Consider the following 23627-nt stretch of genomic DNA (forward strand, 5'->3'; position numbering starts at 1 on the left):
TATTGATGCTTCAAATATTGTGACATGGGATGTGCAATATATTTCACATGGCACAGATCTAAAATATTATATAACAATCCAAACAAACACAATATAGAAAATATAACATTGACCTAAGCTTGGCTTAAATAGAATAATAATGCCCCAGAATATTGAAAGTATAACACAAACTATTATACCACTGCTAAAATAGTATCTGTAATAAATAACAATTACCAATGGTATGCAAAGACAAGGGAGAGTGGTTGGCATTGTATTGGAACAAAAAGGAACTCATAAATACATTAATCGGATCGGGGAGGTCTGGAGCGCCAGCAGTCCTCCGCTGTCTGGTGACGCTCTTCCTTCCTCTCCCACCCAGAGAAAGCTGAGCTTTACTGAAGGAACAACTCTTAGTGAGGGACCGTGATACCATCTCTGTAAGTTATACAGGACCGCTCTAGTCGTTAACAAGAGATTTTACACCTGAACCGGAGCTCCGGGTGATTCGCCAAGTTATGCGTAAAATAGCGCACCACTCGTCGTGACGCAGCGTCACTGTATTAGATGTACAACTGTATCCTTAATAACGACAACCTTCTACACATGAGGATTATTAATACAACGAGGATTATGTTGGTGTTTTTATTTGGCTTTCTTGGTTTATCAGGTAAGTGGGAATTTATTTGTACACTGTTTGGTTAGCTCTAAAACGAAGCTAAATTGAAGTTGAATATTGAAGTTGGCTTTCATTTTCGGGAAATGTTATGTCTATTAGGAAATATACATGTTCCACCTCTATATACACTATTAGCTTTCTACATTACTGTAAATACTTTATGTTATGTTAGTCAAAAATCGCGCAGGAATGTAGAGTGTGCATACCAAACCCCTTTGGGAAAACAGGAGCTCATCCATGTTTCCTGCCATTGTTCTGTGGATCTGAGGCTAAAATAGCAGTAAGAACTAATGCTGGACAAACTAACAATACTGGGTTTGGCACTAATTACAGTCCTGGAAGATTTTTTATTTTTGGACCAACATTTTGTAGGGATGATGTTGTCAGTTTCTCAATCCTTCTCAATCCTTATATCAGGTGTCAGTGTGTAAACAGTTGTTATTCCATGAGCCACTTGTGTTATGAAGATACTTAGGAGGAGATTTAAGAAATGAGGTAGTGTTCACATGGTCTACAGCACGGTTTGCTATATTCTGTGTAAAGTGTATGGAAAAGGTTCGACATCGTAATTTAATCCAGAACAAGAACTTTTGACGTATTGACATAAAGTGCCGAATATGTGCAAAACTGATGTTTTCCATTGTGAGCTAAGATCAATTTTAGAAACAAGATTATGTATCAGAATAAAATATTTTCTATTAAGAACCTGCACCAAATAATGACGCAATAATGTCTGAAGAGTGAGAAGTACAATATATGTTATGTGTAATATCATTTCTATAGAGGTCAAGAGGCAAACTCAATAATAGGTTTTTTTAGTGTTGCAAAATTCCAAAACATCACAATACAAATGTTCAAGACCATAAACTGAATGTACGCCAATGCTGTTCTCGTGTGAATCAGATAACTTACAAGAGATGTCATCATCATAAGTAACAGCCGTATTTCTTGCTCCAAAAAAGGAGGATATACAGTTTTTAGTCTAAATCAACTGCAATAAGCAGAGATTCTGCCAAAAATAAATACAAAACGTTACTGACTCAATAGGTTTTAATCATAGTAGTCTGATAATCAATTCAAGCTCCTTACAACTCATATAACTGTTGGTCACACTTTAACAAATGCATTGCCCTGTCTTGCAGATGCTGTGATAGACTTGACCATGATCTCCACAGCGGAGGTCACCAACGTCAGTCATTTCTCCATCTCCTGCATCAATGGAGAGCGCAGCCCTGCCCAGGTTGAGCTGGACATCAAGAGGGACAACAAAATCCTCGTTTTCCCCAAAAAGCCACATTTTAGGGTACATAAGCCGAAGAACAGGGAGGCGGTCGCCAGAGATTTCCGTGAGCTGGACCATATCGGTATCTTCTACTGTGAATCTACTCAGGATGTTCCCCCTCTTGAGACCGTCACAATGATCAATAACTTTGGCAGAGGTGGGTGGAGACTTCATACAAACAGCTTTTGGAGGTTTTTGACTGATCAAAGCCAAACCAGCTCTAGATTATTTATGCTCTGAAACATCCAGTTTTCTCTGTGTTTTACTTGGTAAATAACTGTGTGTATCTGTGTTCCTTTTATAGCTAATTTTATCCCAACTCACCTTACACTGACTGCTAATAAAGGAGAGACAGTTCACCTCAGCATGCAGCTACTCGGCTCCCAAAAGAGAGATGTGACCTGGAAATACAACGGTAAGCCAGTTTACAAGTCAAGACAGATACAGGAAGTTTAACATGCATTTAAGATATGGTAGAATCATAGATTTTTGATTACATTTCTGTTTTAATTATGAATAGAATATAACAGTACTTTTTAAGACATTGGAATTGTTGCCATTAATATTTGTTTCTTTCTTTCATGTAGGAAACTACTTTTATATGACTCACTGGAATGATATGATTAATCGCACAGCAGTACTCACTCTGGAGAGCACAGATTTTGACAATCAAGGCATCTACAGTGCCAGCTATGTGGGGGACAGCCCTCTTCAGGGCGCCTGGATGCGACTCATTGTCAGAGGTTTGATAATAAATGCAATTAATCACCACAGAAATAGCGCATATGTATTAGAAATAAACAAGATGGGTGAAACCACAGACATATTTGGGTTATTCCTCATTATAAATTAATGAATTATAAAAAAGTAATTCCTGACACAAAGACTTGGAGAAATCACTGCTCTTGCCCAAGAAATAGTCGAGCACTAACATAACAATTGCTGATCCCACAATAAATGTTTGTTATGGATTAAACACATGATATTTAGTGAGCTCAAGAGGGGCTCTTAGGCAGATTTGTTTTCAACTTTGGACAGAGGCAAGTTAGCTGTGTCCCCTTTTTTCCAGTCTTTATGCTGAACTAAGCTAACCGGCTGTTGGCTCTAGCTTTTTAAAATAAGATAATACTGATGTGAGATTGTTATCCAAGTCTTGGAGGAAAAGCAGATAAGTACTTTTCCCAAATGACAAATTACACCTTTAAATCAACACCAGCCAAAAACAGTGGAATAATCGTCTTGATAGAATTTGAGCTTGAACATGCGTTCAAGTGTTTAAGTGAGACAGCCAGTGTGTGTTATATTTCCTATAGCTCTGTATTGTAGAGACGTCAGCAGTCTCAACACCATCCCCACCCTCCACCTGCACTGCTCTGCGATTCCACAATTTCCTCTTTCAGCAGATGTAATAGTTTATATTTTTTTCTGAGAATTTTACAACATGATTTCATCCTAATACAAATACACAAAAGAAAAAAAGAAGATTTATCATTGCTCTTTAGGGTTTAAAAGACTGAAAGCTGAAATGTTACATGGAGGTTCTGTAACATTTCCAAGGATGACATCATTTTTATAGACTTTGTGTAAATAGTTTCAATATTGTTTCTCTGTAGACTGTACTAGTAAGAAGTGGGGTCCTTACTGTGACAAAGACTGTCCGGAGTGTCTCAACGGTGGAGTGTGTCACGATGTTGACGGAGACTGTATGTGCCCGCCAGGATTCATGGGGACCCGCTGTGAGACAGGTTTGTACATCCTCATAAGTATAGACATACACATTTGTTTATGTGCACAATACATGATCATAATGACATCACTAACATTATGATGGTTAGCAGGTGTTGTTGTTGTTAACCATGCTTACCTCCTAACTTTCATTTGCTAGCATGCCCCCTTTTGTTAATAAGTACAGCTGCACCTGATGGAAATGTCATTTTGTGGTCATAAACCAATGGTCACAACACAACAATAATATAAAAAATTGAGTGAACATTTAAAATGGTCTTAGTTTGATTGCTGCCCCAATGGTTTCCTACCCATAGATACAATTATGTGTTGAGCTTTGAGTACAGTTCCTAAACAGTTTGTCTTTTTAGTATTGCAATCAAATACAATGATAAAGTTACAATGTTGATGACTTCATTGGCAGAGTGATGAATCGGTCCCGTGGGGTGTTTTGCAAGGCAGGTTGAGAAATGATTCAGAAACTTAAGGAATTTAAACCTTCTCTGATGGTTTGCAGCATGCAGAGAAGGAATGTTTGGACGAAACTGCCAGGAGTCATGTGGCGCCGAGCTGAACTGCAAGGGGCTACGGTTCTGCCTACCCGACCCTTATGGCTGCTCTTGCGCCAGCGGCTGGTTTGAGAGCCGCTGTGAGAAAGGTGAGCACTGCGTCTCTTAATTGCGTCCCTGTATTGTTAATTAAAATAATATGCATGTAAGTTATTTTACGTGTTTTCATTCCTTTGTGTGTTTTCTGACAGCCTGCCTTGATGACATGTATGGACCAGACTGCAGCCTGAGCTGTAAATGCCAGAACGGAGGAGTTTGTAACCGTTTCAGTGGATGCCACTGCCCGACAGGGTGGAGAGGACAGAACTGTGAGAAGTCTGGTAGGTATCGCCACATCATATCAATCCCTCTTCCGCTCCATTCCTTCCTTTAGCTCTGCCTCCTCTGTGGAATGTAATAAACTGCATTCATAGTCTATATTTACTGTACGAATATCACTTATCATTTCTAATTATATTTAAATGTTTATCATCCTGCTCAACATATATCACCACCTTCTTCCTTATCAGGACAGCAAACATTGCACTAGTTACAATATGTACAAACCCAATTGCACACTCACGGTTAACATGTCGTTTCATTAAACTGTTTCACCAGACAACCTGACACGTCATTATGTTACAACAGAACCCCAATAAAAGCAGGATTAAGCCAACTTGTCTACTGTAGTTACACTTGTTTATTAAACTGAGTGTAATTCTTGAGCCTGGAACCAAACTGTTTATTTTTTCTTTCGTTTTTTAACCATTAATGGTTGACGTGTCTTTATCTTTGGGAGTCAAGAGTGCCCGACTTATTTTCCTTGAACAACAAATACAAATGAAAACATCATCTTTGGAGATATAGATGGAACTAAAAAAGATATATAGGTAGTGCAGGCATGTGGTACAGCTATGGCTTTTTCTCTGGGAAAGGTTTTGAAATACACTGCTAAAAAGTTAGCAAAATAAGTACATTTTCTTGCAGCGATCGATATAATTCCACTTTGTCATCCACGTTGTCTTTTTCTAAATCTCTGCTCCCTTCCTCTCAATGTTCAGACCGGGCTCCCCAGATTTTGGATTTGGATAATAACTTAGAGTGGAATCTGAACTCCAGCCCAAAGATATTCTGTTCAGCAACAGGCAACCCCCTGCCCAGCCACGACAGCATTGAGCTGCGAAAGTTGGACAGCACTGTGCTAAAGGTAAGCAAAAACATGAGTAGATACACATGTTGGATATATTTCAAGTCAAGGTAGAGATACATACAAGGCCACACAGGGTGGAGGAGTTTGAGCCAATGGTGCCGTCATCTTATCATTATCAATTTCTTGCATTTTTTAATAATGTTGCATTACATTAGGGACAGCCATGTTAGCTGTTTCCTCATCTCTATGCTGAGGTAATCGTGCTTCTTAATAGCATGAGGGCAGTATTACTCTTCTCATCCAACATACAGCTAGAAAGCATATTAGCACATTACTAAACTTGCTCATAATTGTGAAATCAAATAAATAAAGCACTTCTGGGAACATTGTAATCAGCTTTATAAAAACGTGCAATCGTCCTGTGCCTTTAAGATTGAGCTCATGATTACAAGGTTGAGTCAAGCTTGGAGGAAGTCAACAACCCAATGGACTGAGGAGATAAGGCTGTATCATTCCACAGTGCAGCAGTTACCATCTGTTGCGCATAGGTGACATGTTCAAATCTTCTGTTATTCTTTCTGTGCCGTTTCCTTGATAATATAAACAATCTGATAAAGAATTGTACCAGCACTTCACACAGGAACAGAGGAAGTTCTCAGAGTGAAGACAGGAAATAGAAATGTGTTTTTGAACTTTCATTGATTGCATTGTGTTGTGCTTTGCTCTCAGGCCTCGAGCACTACCATGGACTCCAATAAGAGTACAGCCATGTTTGAGATCCCTCGCCTGAGTGCTCAACAAGGAGGATTGTGGGAATGCAGGGTGTCCACCAATGGGGGCCAGGACTCCAGCAAATTCAACCTCACCATTAAAGGTCCGTGTGAGAGGACAATATTTGTGTTTGTGACCTTTTCCTGTATGCAAACACTTCATATGAGAATATTTTGCTGCGTCTACTCAGAGCCCCCTGTGCCCACTACTGCTCCCAAACTGTTGGAAAAAAGGAGTAAGCAGCTGCTGGTGATGCCGGTTGAATCCCACAGAGGAGACGGCCCCATTGTCTCCACTAGGCTCCTCTACAAGCCTGTGGAGAACGGAGACTCTTGGTCCTCCATCATAGGTAAGATATCATAGCAGTATGTCATTTAGTCAGCTGTTATCACATAAATCAGCATTATCAGAAGATATATCTCAATATATTTTCCACCTATTATAATGTATTAGCCACAGTTACAGCGTGAAACAAGTAATTGCTCTTTGCCCAGATCTACAATAATCTGGGAAAAGAGCAATTTTGCGAGTATTTCCACTATTACTATGTGGAAATACTGGCCAAAGCACATTAATGAAACTTATTTTTAAGAAACACTGAGTTGTGTTTCCTCTTACGCAATGCAGGTTAAGAGTGTGCATCATGTTGTACTGAGTCTTTGGCAATTGCCCCCTCTACAATTTTATTTTGTTTTACATTTATTTACTGTGTCTTTAATACTTATACATGTATTTCTAAAGACAACTGTTATACTCAAACTGTTTAACATAAAACCAAACCCTTCTGTAATTCCTTACGTCCACTTACTTTCAGTTTATAGTGACAAAGAGCCCATCACGCTAATGAACCTGGAGCCATCAACACGCTACCGCGTCCGCGTCCAGCTGAGTCGTCCTGGGGATGGCGGAGAGGGGGCTCCGGGGCCAGAGGCCATCATGGAAACAGACTGTCCCGGTAAGACTCAAGGATAACTGGGACCACACACATACTGAACATAGTAGTATATCTGTCTGGAAATCTTGCTTGGGAACAAATGTCTATTATCTGTACCACATAACTTAAGCAAGCACAATTATCTTGTGTCTGGTTGGTCTAATAGTTTGCAGTGCACTGCCTTTCCCAGGCCTAAAGGAGCCAGCTGTCTTTTCCCCAGTGAACACATAACTTAAGTAAGGGACAAATATAGAAAGATACCAGTGGACTGAAATGATCTCTGCGCACTTATCTGCAAAAAAAAAAAAACTAAAGGGACAAACCTTTGAAAAGTGATTTAATTCCTCAGTGATTGTGGTGTAGAGGGAGAGAACATACTGTATCGGAGTAAAAACAAATTAACGAAATGGCTTTTCTTTTGATTTGGACTATTTTTTACTATGTGGCAATATGTGGATGTATTCATGTGTGAAATGGAACAAATTGTATTGGTTACAAGGCAAGCTCATGTTGGTCTCCTGCACCACCACACTCTTTTGACTGGTACAAAGTCGTTATCAAAATTATTTACATGACAAATTTGCATTTAAAACAAAGAGATATCTTGTGATTTTGTTTAACATGAAAGTGATAGTGCCCTTTTGGGATTCGTTACTTTTTTACGTTTGTGTAATGCATTATAGGTGTATAGTGGACAACATTACTAACAATGCACTAAAAAATCAAGGGTTTTAAGTATGTATATTGACTGTTTTGAGTATGCTTTATCCTTTAACTTTCTTCATGTAAACTGTATACTTACTTTGAACTTGCATGTAATTTGGATTTGGGGCATGAACATGCACAGATGCTCCCATCAAGCTGCATATCTGTAGATTTGGTGAGGAAACCAGAGCAGCCTTAGAAAGCCCACATAAACTGCGGGGTTCATTTAGAAAGGGCCAGGGCCAATATTCAAAGCTAGTGTGAGCTAACAGTCCTAACGACTGTACAGCAGCCAAGGAATATAAACTAAGGTTACGGTCCAATTCCCTTCAAAAAAACATTATCCATCCCTCAGCGGCCAATTTGACTGAACTGTGAGTGATGCAATGAGAGAAATTCACAATGAGCTGTTGGCCCCTCAGCTCATCCTGTGTTCTCTGTCACTGCAGAGCCCACAGTTCAACCTGAGATTGACATCAGCTCTATGGAAGGCCGCAATGCCACAATACGCTGGCGCCTGCCCCCCAACAATGGCATTAATGCCGGCACAGCCAGTGGCTTTTTAGTGCAGCTCTTCGGGCCTCCACCCTACAGTGAGAAACTACTGGAGGAGACCACCCTGCTCACTGTGCTGTCCACAAAGTTCCACAACCTGCAGTACCAGCAAGACTACACCGTGGTGGTGCACCTCATCAACTGTGGCAGCCAGGGGCCGCCTTCCAAATCCTACCACTTCCGCATCAACAGCCAGGGTAACTAGAAACTCTGCTGTTAATAAGCTGCAAGGAAGGCTCCTTCGAAATGTTGCAGGATTTTCAATGCAGTAGGATTGTGCTTGATTTTTGCTTCATGACTCTCTCCCTGCGCACTTGAGGAAAAGTAAAGCAGCTGAAAGTTAAAATGTAGGAACAATCCAGTTTAGTTTGCAATGAATGAGATCAAAAAGATAGAAAAAGATAAACCCACATCTTTGTTATCAGCATTCCCAGAGCACCAAAGTATCTGATATGGGCAGTACATCTGTTTTTAGAATATAGTTTTACACAATCACTGTTGATTTGCCTGACTTGGATATCCCTCTGTCTCAGGTCCATCATCACCACGCCATGTCCTGGCCCTCCCTCTGTCCATATCAGCCATCCAGGTGAGGTGGCAGCCTCCAGAAGATCCCAATGGAGGCATCATTAAATACATCATAGAATACCAGCCTGTAGGCCAGGGGAACCCTCACCCATGGGTGGACACAGACGATGGAAACAAGACCGCCAAAGATGTGACAGCTCTCAACGGCAGCACGCTCTACCAGTTCAGAGTGAGAGCTTTCTCCAAAGTGCCGGGAGAGTGGAGCAAGATTGTCAAGGCAATGACACAAGGGAATGGTGAGTAGGAAGTAATTGATGCTACACGTGATTGACTTTCTTACTGTAAATAATTGGGGACCTAGATATGGAATGTCAAACCAGAAAAGTTCACAATACTACATCAAAAACTATGATTTTTTTATATTGAATAATCCAATATAATCGCGTAAATCAAGGACTTTTTAAAGATCTTTGGAGAAAAGTTTATTTTCTCTTCAAGCTAAAAGTAACTCCCACTGGAAAATGTCTACACAATTCTAGTGTTGCCAACATTTTGCTTTTCCCAGATGGTGAGACCACCCACCATGACAGAGATTTACTCAGGATACTAATATATATAAAGCCTATTTATCTCAATCTCCCTACTTGGGGATTCTTTCCTTCTTCCACCATGCCCCTCTGTCTTCCCTTTCCATCTCTTCCCCTTTGCCAAAAAAGGTATTCAGAGTTTGATCCCAACCACGCAGGGTGTGGCTGGGAAGCCTGTTGGGGACAGCTACCAGCTGTTGGTGGCGGTGGTGGGCTCGGTGACCGTCACCTGTGTGACAATCCTGCTGGCACTGTTGGCTCTTTTCTTCATCCGCAAGACGATGCTCAACCGCCGGCGCACGTTCACCTACCAGTCTGGATCGGTAAGGGTCTGAATTTTTTGGGAAAGCATAGGGATTTCTCAGGTCCTTGTTGATGTCATCTGGCAAGACCTTTTAATGAATGTGTATTTATTGCCAAGCTTAAGACAGTTTATACCCCCAGGGTGAAGAGACTATTCTACAGTTTAATTCAGGAACTCTGACCCTGACGCGGAGGCCCAAACCGACGCCAGAGCCCCTCACCTATCCAATCCTGGAGTGGGAGGACATCAAGTTTGAAGACGTCATTGGAGAGGGAAACTTTGGCCAGGTATTTAAGCGCTTACTGTATTTTCTGAATATGTTAAATGTCTTTTTGTGGATGTCCTTATTCACTGGTTTAAATATTCATGCTAACAACCTTTCTCCAAACCAGGTAATCAAAGCCATGATCAAGAAGGATGGCAGCAAAATGAGTGCAGCGATCAAGATGCTAAAAGGTAACACTGGCACACACTGGGACACAGCAAATATGGTCCAGTGCAGGGAATTGTTTGACTGATTCAATTACATTTGATACAACTTTGTTGATCCACAAATGCAATTTGATGTCGGCATGAGTAAAAACAGACCCCAAAACAGACACATGCACAGGCAGAAAGTTACATGCAATGCAACTTGAACATTTCATTTCTAAGGCACCGACTGAATCTGCTTTGCATGCACTTTATTTAATGAAGCTGCGCATGCTGATCTGCCTGCAGAGTTCGCCTCGGAGAATGACCACAGAGACTTTGCAGGGGAGCTGGAGGTGCTCTGTAAACTAGGCCAGCATCCCAACATCATCAACCTGATAGGAGCCTGCGAGAACAGAGGTGAGTGAGCGACACCTAGTGGCTGTCATGGATATTCATGAGTTTTCAATGTAAGGCTATGGAGGAAATATCCATGTGTTTGATTTGTATTACGGTTTTTGGCAGGGATAGGAGTTTATAAGTCCTATAGTACAAATATGTACAGTATGTTGTAGGTTGCATACATGTTAACTTACCTTACTTATCTTGTTTAAAAGCCTTTTATAATATTTGCCATTTGGTAGACAACTGATAAGTTTGATGAAGGTAAAATATAATTGTAAAAATGCATGTAGCAATAAAATATATCTGCTGAATGTATTATGCACAGTTTCTAAACTTTCTACTGTAGGTAATATGTTGCAGTGTAACTCATTTTGTATTATAAAACAAATAGAGCATTTACCTTAAATATTAGAACATCTTTTTGTCTTACTTTGCTTTGTCTTGGGGGTGTGTCTGAATCACACAGTCTTTATCAGCAGATAGATTTTGTTATTTACATGACATGGAGATGATTCAAAGCGACATTTTGACTGTACAGAGGTGTTATGTGGTCAAATATTGGTCAAGTATAGCAAAGTGTATGTATAGATTGAATTCAAAGGATCTGAATGTATTTGCCAATACATTTGTATTTAAGTTGTGTGAGTTTTGACTTTTTAAAGGACTTATTGTTGCTGATATATTAGTCAGGATCCTTCAGACAAAATTCTGACCATAATTCACCTCTATTTATCCTAATTTGTCTAATACTACCTGTTTGCTTTACTGTAAGGGATCAGGTTGCCAGGACACCAGAATGTGTCCAAGCTAAACAATATTGCCAAAAGCATTCTGTAGATTTGTTTGATTTGCCAATGGGGCTCACACACCTACTTGTCATGTATTTGTGAATGGGTATAAGGTATCCTTGACCCCAGTTATTACTATGGAGTATCGGTTTTCCATAGCTCCAGCCGATGGTTTATAGATTGAATAATTAAACTGCTTCTGTTTGATCAAGACTGATTTACATTTGAGAGAGAAAGGTTAGTTCACAAAGTACATCAGTGAGGACATTACAAAACCAAATCAGCTTTGAATAATAAATAACTGATGCAGTGTGTCTGCTCATCAGTGTTACTGTTAAGTAGAACCTGACTCTACAGAGTCTACTGTTTACATGTGTTGGTTTCAATAAATGTCTTCTATTGTGAGGAAGACCGTGATACGAACACAAAATACATTTATACTGTAAAACCCAAACATCAACTAGAACACTAAACCTTATTATTATCTTTTTGGAGTTTAAATATCAGGTCCTTATTCTCCCTCCTGCAGTTTTGGTCTTTGGTGATTTAGCCGTTTGTTTCCTTCTTATAAATATTTATATTAGGCAATTTGTAGATTTTAATAAGAAAAACATATTTTGGTAAACATGTATATTACATTTATAATATTGAATGTCACATTTTACAGGTCATTGTAAAATGGAGGAAAAGAGGAAGGAAGTAAGAGGGAAAGGAAGGAATGTTGTGGGAAAGCGGGGCGAGGAAAGCAGGCTGGAGATACATATGGGAAAATAAAGAAGGAAGACATGCTTTCAGGAAATATTTCATATTTCAGGCATATGTTCTTCATGTACTGCTTCTTCATTTGCAGAAGCTATTAATATACAATGTTTTATTTTATTACAACAGGGAAAGTGGTTGGCAAATTCTGTATATATGGTGCTATTTTATGCTGTTACATGTTCTCATCTTACAGAGATATTACAAACAAATTACCATTCAGCTATCAAGCTTTTAAATAATTATGTTTGTTCAGGGTTTATACTGTACACCATTGAACTGTTGAACAGCAGGATAGGAGGAGTTAATGAATATAGAAGATATTTGACGGATACTTACATTTTAGGAGGAAGACAAAACCAAAAACACACAAACAATACATTCTGATTGCATTTTATAGACCTTCATTGTTTTTTCTTATGGCATGGTTAGTGTTTTAATGTATATCAAACAGTAAACCCTAAGCCTGTTTAAAGAAGTTGGGAGGTTATGAAACATTAGTTACACAATTTGTCTGTTTTGTGGCTATATGAAACACAGCATGTCCTGATTAACATCTTGTGGCTGAGAAGGAACATTATTGTTCCAGTTCTTTGATCAGCCTTTTCAACGGCCCTTTATTCTTTCCTTCAATATATGGCATTAACTAATTGCGTTGGCACCATCACCCGTCCTGGTGAAATCAACATGAAACCCCTCCAACAAGTACTAATGTGCCCCGTAGGAACTTTTTTTTTGGCTGCCATCTATCAACAAAACCTCGACCATCTGGTGGATCTCTTGGAGATTTTCTGGTTTACCTCTTTCTATGTAAAGACAGAAACGTTAAATACCAAGCCCCTTACCAGCTGGGTCTCTTCCCAGCAAATAGTCTGCAAACAGCTTGTACACATGTATAATGATACGTTTACTAGCAGCAGCCTTAACTCTATTAACTGTGGATTTTCCTGTAATACGTTATGTACTGCAAGGAGAGTTTACACCTCAAACCCACATCAAACAACATGAAAAAAGGACATTTATGGCACATTTATTAGGGAATATTTCCATACAGTAGAGTAAACCACAGGGTAAACTCCTCTTTTTCATGTTACTCTGTTTTTCTTCCAGGTTATCTGTATATCGCCATTGAATATGCTCCCTATGGTAACCTGCTGGACTTCCTGAGGAAGAGTCGAGTGCTGGAGACGGATCCTGCCTTTGCCAAGGAGCACGGCACTGCGTCCACCCTTACCTCCCAGCAGCTGCTGCAGTTCTCTGTAGACGTTGCAACCGGGATGCACTACCTAAGTGACAAACAGGTACGAGGGGGAACATCTGGGTGGCTGCTTGTATATTAATTTCTGAAGATGAATACCTTTCTTTTACATATTTTGTGAGGTGTTTACCCCATGACAGTGGATGTTGACAAAGTAATTGAATCACTCAAATAAAAGGCATGATAATTAAATCACGGCTCTCCTGTACTCCACTCTCTTGCTTCTAGTTCATCCACAGGGATCTGGCAGCCAGGAATGTTCTTGTTGGGGACAGCCTTGTGGCGAAGATAGCAGATTTCGGCCTTTCCCGCGGAGAGGAAGTTTACGTTAAGAAGACAATGGTGAGTGGTTACAAAAATAAGCTTTTTTCAGAAAATGTAAGACAATAACTTAAAGACTAATCAATTGCAAAGACAAAATGCAAGAGATTTATAATTAGATATCTCCACATAATATACCCGACAATGATTTATTTGGTCTGTCAGCCAATGTCTGCCACACAATGGTTAATACTTTATTAGTATACCATTGTGAAAAATACAGTATTTCAACATAAAAATATATTTTAGAGATTGATAACTTACTGCTAATAAGATTTATTGCAAACTGAGAGTTATCCACTGGTTTTACATAACATGTTTGTATGTGTTGACATCAATTGAGAGAGCTACCAAAATGTGATATTACCTGTAGAGGGCAGTCATGAGTAGGGTTGGGTATCGTTTGAATTTCCACGATTCCGATTCCGATTCTACTTTTCGATTCCGGTTCTTAACGGTTCTCAATTCCGATTCTTTGAGGGGCAGGGTAAAAAAAATGATTAAGTTCTTGTTGAGAAAAACAAGCATATCTGCCTCAGGCATACCAGGAAGAAATGTTTGAACATTTTAAAGCAAAATGCTTCAATCTGGTGTACTTTAAGCAGAATCACTAGAGACTAGATCTAGGGGGTACATAAACACCCATATGAAAAAGATCGGTTTACATTTGAATAATTAAATAAGTATGTGAGCATAACCAATAACCTACAATAGCCAATAACAAATACATGTAATGTATTTTATGTTTGTTGTTCATTCATATCTTATTTTACTATTTTATTTATGCATATTTTTTTTATCTCTCCAGTTTAAAACGATATGTCTGGTTTACTGTCCTATAGTATACATTGGAATGATTTCAAACCTGTTTTATCCCAATAATTATAAAGGAGTGCCTTGGAAATATGTGTTTACATAAATTGTGATCAAAACGTTTGAGACCCACTGAGATAACTTAGACTAAAGTGAACTATCTAAACACTCAAGAGTCCTTTACCTCACTGAGCTGTAGTTCTATTTCGTCCCTACTGACCGCCCGAGGCGGTGCTTTAAGCACTGGATATGTCCATCGCGCGCATGCGCAGCTCGAGTACCAATAACAACAAAGTCACCTGTGACCCACGTGACCCCAGTGTCGTCAGAGGATCTGCGCGAGGGTACTGTGGCTACATTTTTGTAGCCTACAGCGTTCAGGTTTGAACGTTTGATCTGAGGGATTTCTCTGCAAGCAGCTGGTCGCGTGCAGCTTCGCGACTGACAGTCGGAGCTACGGGTCGTTAACGCGTCCTCCAGGAGCTGTGGCCGGCTGTGCGCTGTGCAGAGCCTCGACAGACAGGTTTGTGTCAGCTTGTTGCTGGTGATGGCTGTGTCCCCGCACCCTCTCCCAGCCAAGTTTTCCTGATTGCCGTCTTATTTTTTGTTTGGCTTAGACTTTCTGGTGACGACAGTGTTCCCGCTTCCTCTCCCATAAAGTTGCCCTTATGCTCTTTTGAAAGTTCTGCTTGTGGCGTTGTGCCCGAGCTATCATTAGCATTTGAGTCCCAGAGTGAAAGCCCAGAGTGTCATACTTTAAACCCGTTTTTCGTTTAGATGCAGAGAGTAAGGTAAGTACTTTCTATTTCTTAGAAGCTATTATCTGGTCTTAACATTTGTGTTCTGACTTGGTCGCTTGATTGTTAGCAGCAGCTGCTTGGCTAACACCTTGCTGTTGAGCTTAATTATTAACTCAGGGCAGTGCTCCCGCTCCCGGTAACATAGGGTTTGATTGCAGTAGCGCTAGATCGTTGTATTACTATGGGCTCAGAACAGTCTCATAATACACACATGCACACAGAAGGATTCACACTTGTATTTCATGATCCGCAAAAGGATTCACACTTGTATTTCCGGATCCACACAAATGTGTTCCGTTTCATATACATGTAAATAAAATCCAAATACAGAAAAAAGTCTTACATATGTATTTTTGATCCACACATATTTGTTTTCCGTTTAAATCCCCTGAACCTGCAAACACAAACAGCTTTCTGTGCACGGATCGCTGTGCATTCATGTGTGGGTTTTTTGAGACTCCCCTGACGGTCAGCCGATTCGTACTTGTAATTTTTTCTATCTATAGCCAATCAGATGTCTCCTCAATTCTAAGCAGCAACGCTCTACTCTTTCCATTAAGCAGGTAGCTGGTGAAGGCTGTGTTCCCGCACCCGCTCCCGGCTACGCTGCATCTGGCTACCTACAGAATGGTTCATTCATGTAGCGCCTGTATGGCTTCTCTTGAGCCCGAGGACGGCCACAACCGCTGCCCCTCATGCCTCGGCCGCCTCTGGCGGTCAGTGGGGACGAAATTCGAGCATCTAAGGGAGCTTCTCACGGTAAACGCCTTCATGAGCTGTAGCTGCATGCCTCGGGTGCTCAGAGTGGCTAGAATCACTGAGGTGGAACGTCTGGCAGCAGCCAACAGACACCTCTCCTTGTCACATCCTCCTCCAGATCAATTCGGCCGTTCCCGGCGACTTGTGGGAGCGATGGCTATGTGTGCTCCCCCCAATAGAAGGACTAGAAACAGGCTGTCCTCTAAAGTGGATCGGCTAGCTGCCGATAGGGGCATGATGAAGTCGCCTCTTGGCCCTTCAGCCTGGGCCCGGTGTAGGGGCTGCTAGCGGGCTGCCTGTCCCCCCACCCCTCCTTCGGTTGGCGCACCTCCTTCGGCTGACGCACCTCCTTCGGTTGACGCACCTCTGTATGAGGACGCCTTGTCGCTGGTACAGACTCGTCGCCAGGTTTCGCTGGCCCAGTCACCACTAACTGAGGCATGTAGGAGAGTCCTCCGTAGCGTACCAGTCGAGCCAGAGGAGCTGTTTAGGTCAGCTGCCCTGGAAGCACTGGAGCGTGCCGCCCAAGCTAGGCAGACCAGGAAGCAGCACTCAGGTCTTCGCAGACCTGTGCCCGCTCCCAGCAGGCCCAGGGGCCGCTCTAGCAGCCGCACTCAGCCGTCGCACTCAGCCGCCGCATTACAGGGGTGGTCTGCAGAGGTCTTAGCGGCCCACTCAACCGCCTCCCAATGACTTTCGTGCCCCAGGTCACCCGCCTTCCAGGCGACCTCGTGCCCCAGAGCCTTACCGGAGCCCCCCAAGAGGCTCCAGGGTCCGGGGGGCTGGGCCCTGAAATCCCGGGGGCGGTCGTCGGCTGCTTTCCCAGCAGCAGCTCAGTTACTGGGCGGTCTGTACTTCCGTCCCTTGGGTGGTTTTCACCTTAACCCAGGGGTACGGACCGCAGCTCCGGCCCCTAGCCTTCGGCTGGGTCTAATTGACAGTCGTCAGGGGCCCTAGCTCTGGGCCAAGAGTTGTCCGTCCTTCTGTCCAAGGACGCAATCAAGCCAGTAAGACCCTCTGCTTAGCCCAGGGGGTTCTACTCGGCGTACTTTCTCGTGAGCAAGAAAGTCGGCGGATTTCGCCCGATCTTGGACCTCAGAGGCATCAACAGATTCCTGAAGGTGCTGCCATTCTATATGCTGACCACTGCATATGCACATGTGGAGTGGTTCTCAACCGTAGACTTGAGGGATGCCTACTTCCACGTGGGCCGGGCAAGAGGGTGCCTTATATTCAGTTCCTCCGGCCCTTGGGCAGACTGGCAGCTGCCTCGGCCGCTGGGCCCTTAGGCCCGCTGTCGTTCACTTGGACGCCAAGTGGCACAGGCACAGGGAAGTCAGGGTGTTGCAGCATTGCCTTCACTCTCTGTCACGCTGGAGGGGCCTAATTACTGGTAGGCGTGCCTACGGGCGCCATCCCATCCCGCCAGGAGACCATCACCATAGGTGCATGTCTCTCAGGGTGGGGTGCAGTGCGGCAGGGCAGGGCCGTTCAGGGTCAGCGGTCTGCCCAGGAGAGTGCGCGCCAGGTCAACGTGCTAGAGCTTCGGGCTGTGCAGCTTGCACTCACGCACTTTCTACCCCAACTGGGGGGCAAGAATGTGTGTGTTCCTTGGGGACAGCATGTACGTTGTTGCTTAGACAACAGTCCCTTCTATATAGTGGACGTTCTCACTCCACTCTGAATTTATGTGGCTGCGATTTCTGCCCGACATGTTCGGGTCGACAGCGCCACGGCGGGGTGCCACAGGTCGGTGTTTACGGCAGCGTCCCCCTAACACCCCGAGGGCTCCGGCTTGGGACCTGCCCCTGCTGCCGGATGCCCTATCATCTCCTCCCTTCGAGCCCCTGGCCCAGGTGGGGCTTAGGTGGCTGCCCACGAAGGCAGCATGTCTGCTTGCCATAGCCTCAGGGAAGCGAGTCGGGGAGTTGCATGTCCTCTCCATAAACAATACATGCCCGAGGTCAGACTCTCAGGCGTTGCCCTTTGGGCAAATGTGGCATTCCCGCCCGGGGTCCTTCCACAAACCCACTTCAATCAGCCTGCCCAGCTGGCACGCTTTGACATTCAGGAGTACGGCACGTCGAAGTTGCTGTGCCCTGGGGGTGCCCAAAGGGCGTATATCAAGGCTACGGCCTTTATATGGCAGTAGGAGCAACTCTTGATTTTGCCCTGGCGGCACTAAAGGAGGTTATACCCTCTAACCAGTGGCTGCCCCACTGGGTTGTCGATACCATCTCACAGGCTTACGGGGCCAGTGGCCGCCCCCTGCCATCAGGCTGAGATGCCACTCTACAAGGAGCATCTCAACATATTGCCCTGAGAGGGGTGCCCCTGGAGACCATCTGCGCCGCGGCATCGTGGGCGTCTTCTGGCACATTTTCCAGTTGTCATCAGGTCAATGTCGCCACTCCCCATTCTTTGGGCGTGGTCCTTTTGCCGAGCTCCGCTGCTTCCAGTGGTGAGCAAGGGCTTGGATTCTTCATGACATTGTTGGTATAAGTCATCCAGTACTTATAGCACTGCCTCTGGCGGTCAGTAGGGACGAAATAGAACGATAGTTACGGCTGTAACTACGGTTCTATGAGTCCAGGATGACCGCCAGAGTTCCCTGTCACTCAGAATTCTTGTGTGCTCGCGAGAAGATTCTGGGAACAGATCCTCTGACGACACCGGCTGATATAGCCGGTGTCACATGGGTCACAGATGACTTTGTTGTTATTGGTACTCGAGCTGCGCATGCGCGCGATGGACATATCCAGTGCTTAAAGCACCACCTCTGGCCTTGATGTTGTTACATCAAGGCCGAAAATTAGGATGAGCACCAACGGTCAAAACATTTGTTTTCCCTCCCAGAGCTGTCAGCGCAGCGCCTCCACAGATCTGGCGCCCTAGGCGAACATCTATAATGCCAGTGCAACGGGCCGGCCCTGGTGTCAGGTTACACTGTAGAAAGTGTAGGTACAACTCTACATTTCCCGCCTCGCCGCAGTCATACAGTAGGCTACGGAGAGCGGCGGGAAACATTTCCTCAGGCATCGAAAAGTGGAACCGAAATTCACATTTCTAAATGATGCCGTTGGAATTGAAACGTTCTCGGAACCCAACCCTAGTCATGAGTTAATGCTATCACCTGCACCATAGTGTGTGTTCTGGTACAGCAGGGTGCTACTTTGACCTAATTTGGCATGGGCTTGTACTAATGATGTTCAACTTGTGGCACCTAGTAAAAAAAAACAGCCATTTTATAATAATCAAACCCAATCACAAGTTGATATGTCAACAAAGTTTGTCATAAATGTCTTGCTTGGATTTCAGGGGAGGCTGCCTGTACGCTGGATGGCCATTGAGTCTCTGAACTACAGTGTGTACACAACCAAGAGCGATGTGTGAGTATACAGCGTCAACCCATCTGTTTAACTAACAACCAAACTATTACAATCATTGCTATAGATGGAAATGCAAATTTGTACTGGAACTTTAATGCCTCTAATTGAAAACGCAAGGGCAAAAAGCTTTTGGAGCATGTTGAGTGACAAGGCAGTCTTCTGACATGGCCAACAAATCATTCCTCTGTTGAAATGATAACAGTGTGTTGTGTAAGTGATAAGCATTACCAGGAAGTCTTTGGTACACCTAAGCAGACAGGCTGAGACGTTGCTTTGTCAACTCGAGTCTATTTATACACAGCCGAGAACATGCTTGAAGGACAGCTAACGGAAGAAGTGTGAGGGCTGGCTGTAGGGTCAGAGAGAGATGTAAACATTAATAGGAGAAATAATGCGTAAAGGAGACATAAAGAAGAAGTCTGAGTCAAAGGGAGAAGATATAAACAAGGACAAAGAGCGAAACATCACTTTATCTGATTGTATGATATACAACACAGCATTATGACATTTGAAACAAATGCAAGGAAGAAGCTTTATATTGTTGACACACACCATGTCATATTTATTAAATTATTCAAATGCTTACATTTTAGTTTTCCTTATTCAATGCATTGTAAAAGTAAAAACGATTTGGAGATGTTACTGTGCATGCTACAAAAGCATTTTCTAGCATCATACTGCATTACTAAAATATTCCATAATCTAATGTCTATGTAAATAGCAGGCATGAACTGGTTACTTGTGAACATTTTAACCTTATCTCACATTGTATCGACAAAGGAAGTGCCATTAAGTCAATGATTATTTTTGGTTGTTACTAACAAAACCTTATATTTTCTTCACATGTGTTTTTTCAATTTCCAAATGTCCCTGTCTTTGCATTTCTCTCTCAGGTGGTCCTTTGGTGTACTCCTCTGGGAGATTGTAAGCTTAGGTATGTAAAACCTGTTGTCATGTGGTGTTAAAATTCTCTACCAACAATCACCATGAACAACACAAAAAGCATTGTCTCTCCTTCTTGTGTGTGTTTGTGGTTCAGGTGGCACACCATACTGTGGGATGACTTGCGCTGAGCTTTATGAAAAGCTGCCACAAGGCTTCAGGATGGAGAAACCTAAAAACTGTGATGATGAGGTGTAAGTGTTAAGCCTTTTGTGGTTATATTTCTGTCCCTCTTTCTTCTGTTCTACCCTATTCACCAATGTCTCTCTGTGTGCAGCTATGAGCTGATGAAGCAGTGCTGGAGGGATCGGCCCTACGAGAGACCCCCCTTCGCCCAAGTGTCTGTCCAGCTCAACAGGATGCAGGAGGCCAGGAAGGTAAAGCTGCACTCATACAATGTCGGCAGGAAGGGAAGAATAGGAAAATGTCCTGTTGTGTTCAAACATCACACCAAGATGGCTAACCCGTTGCTAAAGCCACATCAGAAAACTAGAAATAAAATGGCTATTTTGTTCAAAATGTTACACATATGGTATATATATTGCTATTGGAATGTATTTACAGTGCACTAGTGTAACATTTCCTTTTGTATTGTTCCTAACCCAGTGCGTAATACAGTATCAAAGCAATATCAGAAATTCCCTTAATTCCCAAATTCTCTTAAATGTAATTACAGCTGATGCTTTTAACACCCAAGCATAAAGTAGCATAAAGTAACATAAATACTGCAGTTTCTCAAATGGCCTCTTGAGGCTGTCTCCAAAAGCAATTCCCGTACAACCCGATGTTGAAATCCCCAACTTTACAGCCAAATGAAATATACAACCTGGTACCAAAAAAAGGTTTTAGTCTCAATATCTAATTTCCCTACTAATAACAACTGTTCATTAATTGTGTTTTTGTATGTTATTCACGTGTTCAATTATAGTAAGGCTTTAACTTAATTGTAAATACAATTGAATAATAATTATTAAATGTAATCTTACACACCCACATTCAGCTTAACAATGGCTCTTCAGAAAAATATGGATGATGTCACAGAGTCTACGCCCATGTTTTGTACAGTCTATGATTAAAAATCAGGTAGTGCCATCATTCCTTTAATGGCTTGACATTTGTACTATTTATTTTTGTATCTTTAATGAAACGCTTCTATCTACTTCCAGGCATATGTGAACATGGCTCTCTTTGAAAACTTCACCTACGCTGGGATAGACGCCACAGCCGAGGAGGCCTGACTACCCGCCCCCCCAGGCCCTAGCATGCCACGTAGCTCCAGGAGGAAGTCCCGAGGATGGTCGCCGCGTTACTGCCATCACCCCGCCGCTCAACGTCGAGACAGGAGGCCCAAGCGCCCAATCAAAACCACCCAGTTATAGGAGGACTGTGAAAGGACACTGTGTGGAGGTATCAGAGGCATTAGGAGATGAGGAGGAGTGTTGCTGGGCCTTGGATTGAGAGATGCGATTGCTACTAAACTTTCGGGAAATTCTGACCCCCTGTTACTACATACAAGTCCTAGAAAAAAAGGCACAACATTGTACCTTTTGCTGATACAAAAGTTGCAATGCTGGACCTTTTTCTCTGACTGTTGAGGGGAAGCAGCACATAAGGAGCTACGTGCCTTGCTGAAACACCACAGGGTCTGTGGGGTGTTGAAACTGGACTTTATTTTTCCTCCATTGCTCTAAATGGAGAAAGGATTAGAACACAGACATATTCAAGTTCTCAGACTGTTAGAAAAACATGAAAGATGCATTCATTGTAGCACTTAAAAACAGCCTAATTGTTGCCATTTGTGTCTTTTACTGTGTGCCTATCACTGCCATGTGAATGTAACCACTACTGTATATAGTTTGTCTCTTTTAAAGGTCACATATATGTATCATACAGTAGCCTTCCTATTCGAATGTAGTCAGAGATACAGAGTAAATGCAAACATTGTAGATGTGTTGCATTTAAAAGCTCCACGAAACAAGTAGTTGTTTGGGAAATGCTACTAATACAGGGTTTTCCTTGACCAATATGCAACATAACTAATGTAATGTTATATATCCAAATTATGAGAGTGTACAGTTTGTTTTCATTAACTGGTCCCTTAAATAAAGGTTTTGCGTGGTGACTGGACTCATCACTACAAATAGTTGTACTATGTGCCAGTTTCCAGTTATAAAATGCGGACACACTGAGTATTTGGACTCAGGCAAAGATTATTGTGTTGTTGTTATTGTTGTTGTTCCTGCCTGCTCAGTAGTGAGCGGGGTGGAAAACCACAGGCCAGGCTGCTGGGGGCCAAAGTGTCCTTGCTGAGTTGTGGAACACTGATCTGCCCTGCTGCTCTGAGCTGATCTGTCACTGGGTTTCCTCCACAAACCAACCGCAGGCACAGAGCTGTCTGTCAAACATGGTGTGAGTGGACCAGCTTCCTGAGGACTCCCACACGAAGACCCGGCACCAGTGAGACCCCCATGTGACCTCAGCACTTGGTTTCCTATTCCCTGATCTATAATAATGAAAAGGCAAACATTATTTTGAAATTAATAATACATGTATCTGCTTTCTTTAGTATAAAGTGTTTTGGTTACAGAAACATTTCCAGAGAAAATTCCAATTGTCATATTCTTCCACTGCCCCAATTTGCCGAATATCAAAAGTGAACATTATGTTTTCATGCTTCCAAGTTAAATTACATCTGAGTTGCTCAGTTGCTTGATCTAGCAATCATGTACCTAAAGATTTATCAAAGAATATCTAAAGCTTCTTCACCATATCTCTGTGAGAAATGTAGTGCAACCCAAATATGGAGAACAAAATGCCTAATATTGACTAAAAAGTATCATTACATTGGAATGTAATTTACACTGGGAATTATTCTGGTATGAAATAAGGGTAAGGTAGAGAGGGTGGGACGTTTGGTAATGTTGAGGTTTCTCCAGAGGTATTGGTTTTTATAATTGTCCACATTATCTGGTGGTTAACACCTAATCCTGTTGAGCAGTCCTGAGGAAGTTGCAGTTTTATACCCTTGGAATAAAACATGCATTTAATGTGTGCAGGTTTAATTAAAAATGGTTAATATAAATTGATTAAGGAACACATTTTGCTGGGCTTGGTCAAATAATGTATTATCTGGTTTTAAAAGTTGGAATATCTATTATTACAGTTAACAAACTGCTTTTTTGTCGTTTACTTCCACTCTGCAAAAAGCCAGCTTCCTGCTTCGTGCACAGCTCTC

The 23627-nt window shown here is 42.4% G+C and overlaps 1 protein-coding gene across 5 annotated transcripts; it reads left to right on the forward strand.

The window, feature by feature from the left end:
• Nucleotides 1-366: 366 nt before the first annotated feature.
• On the forward strand, nt 367-22603 carry tie1 (tyrosine kinase with immunoglobulin-like and EGF-like domains 1). 5 transcript variants are annotated; one of them, XM_034080870.2, is made up of 24 exons: nt 367-649; nt 1801-2097; nt 2245-2355; nt 2528-2683; nt 3554-3685; nt 4183-4323; nt 4426-4554; nt 5275-5420; nt 6093-6237; nt 6325-6483; nt 6949-7089; nt 8223-8525; nt 8862-9152; nt 9573-9766; nt 9888-10034; nt 10140-10203; nt 10444-10578; nt 13221-13411; nt 13597-13710; nt 19380-19450; nt 20344-20384; nt 20490-20586; nt 20670-20769; nt 21559-22603. In XM_034080870.2, exons 1-24 carry the CDS (start codon nt 547-549, stop codon nt 21628-21630), a joined length of 3480 nt encoding a protein of 1159 aa, XP_033936761.1. In that variant the 5' UTR covers nt 367-546; the 3' UTR covers nt 21631-22603. The 5 variants fall into 5 exon arrangements, with proteins under 5 accessions (XP_033936761.1, XP_033936764.1, XP_033936763.1 ...); XM_034080873.2 differs by having other exon boundaries at nt 10468-10578; XM_034080872.2 differs by having other exon boundaries at nt 9909-10034.
• The last annotated feature ends 1024 nt before the right edge of the window (nt 22604-23627 follow it).

Source organism: Pseudochaenichthys georgianus, chromosome 4 (genome assembly GCF_902827115.2).
Source record: "Pseudochaenichthys georgianus chromosome 4, fPseGeo1.2, whole genome shotgun sequence".
NCBI lineage: Eukaryota > Metazoa > Chordata > Actinopteri > Perciformes > Channichthyidae > Pseudochaenichthys > Pseudochaenichthys georgianus.

Coding starts and splice junctions, on each gene's coding strand:
- tie1 (XM_034080870.2), top strand. CDS start 547: ATGTACAACTGTATCCTTAATAACGACAACCTTCTACACATGAGGATT. Junction 13,711..19,379: donor TTTACGTTAAGAAGACAATG/GTGAGTGGTTAC, acceptor CTTGGATTTCAG/GGGAGGCTGCCTGTACGCTG. Junction 20,587..20,669: donor AAAAACTGTGATGATGAGGT/GTAAGTGTTAAG, acceptor CTCTGTGTGCAG/CTATGAGCTGATGAAGCAGT.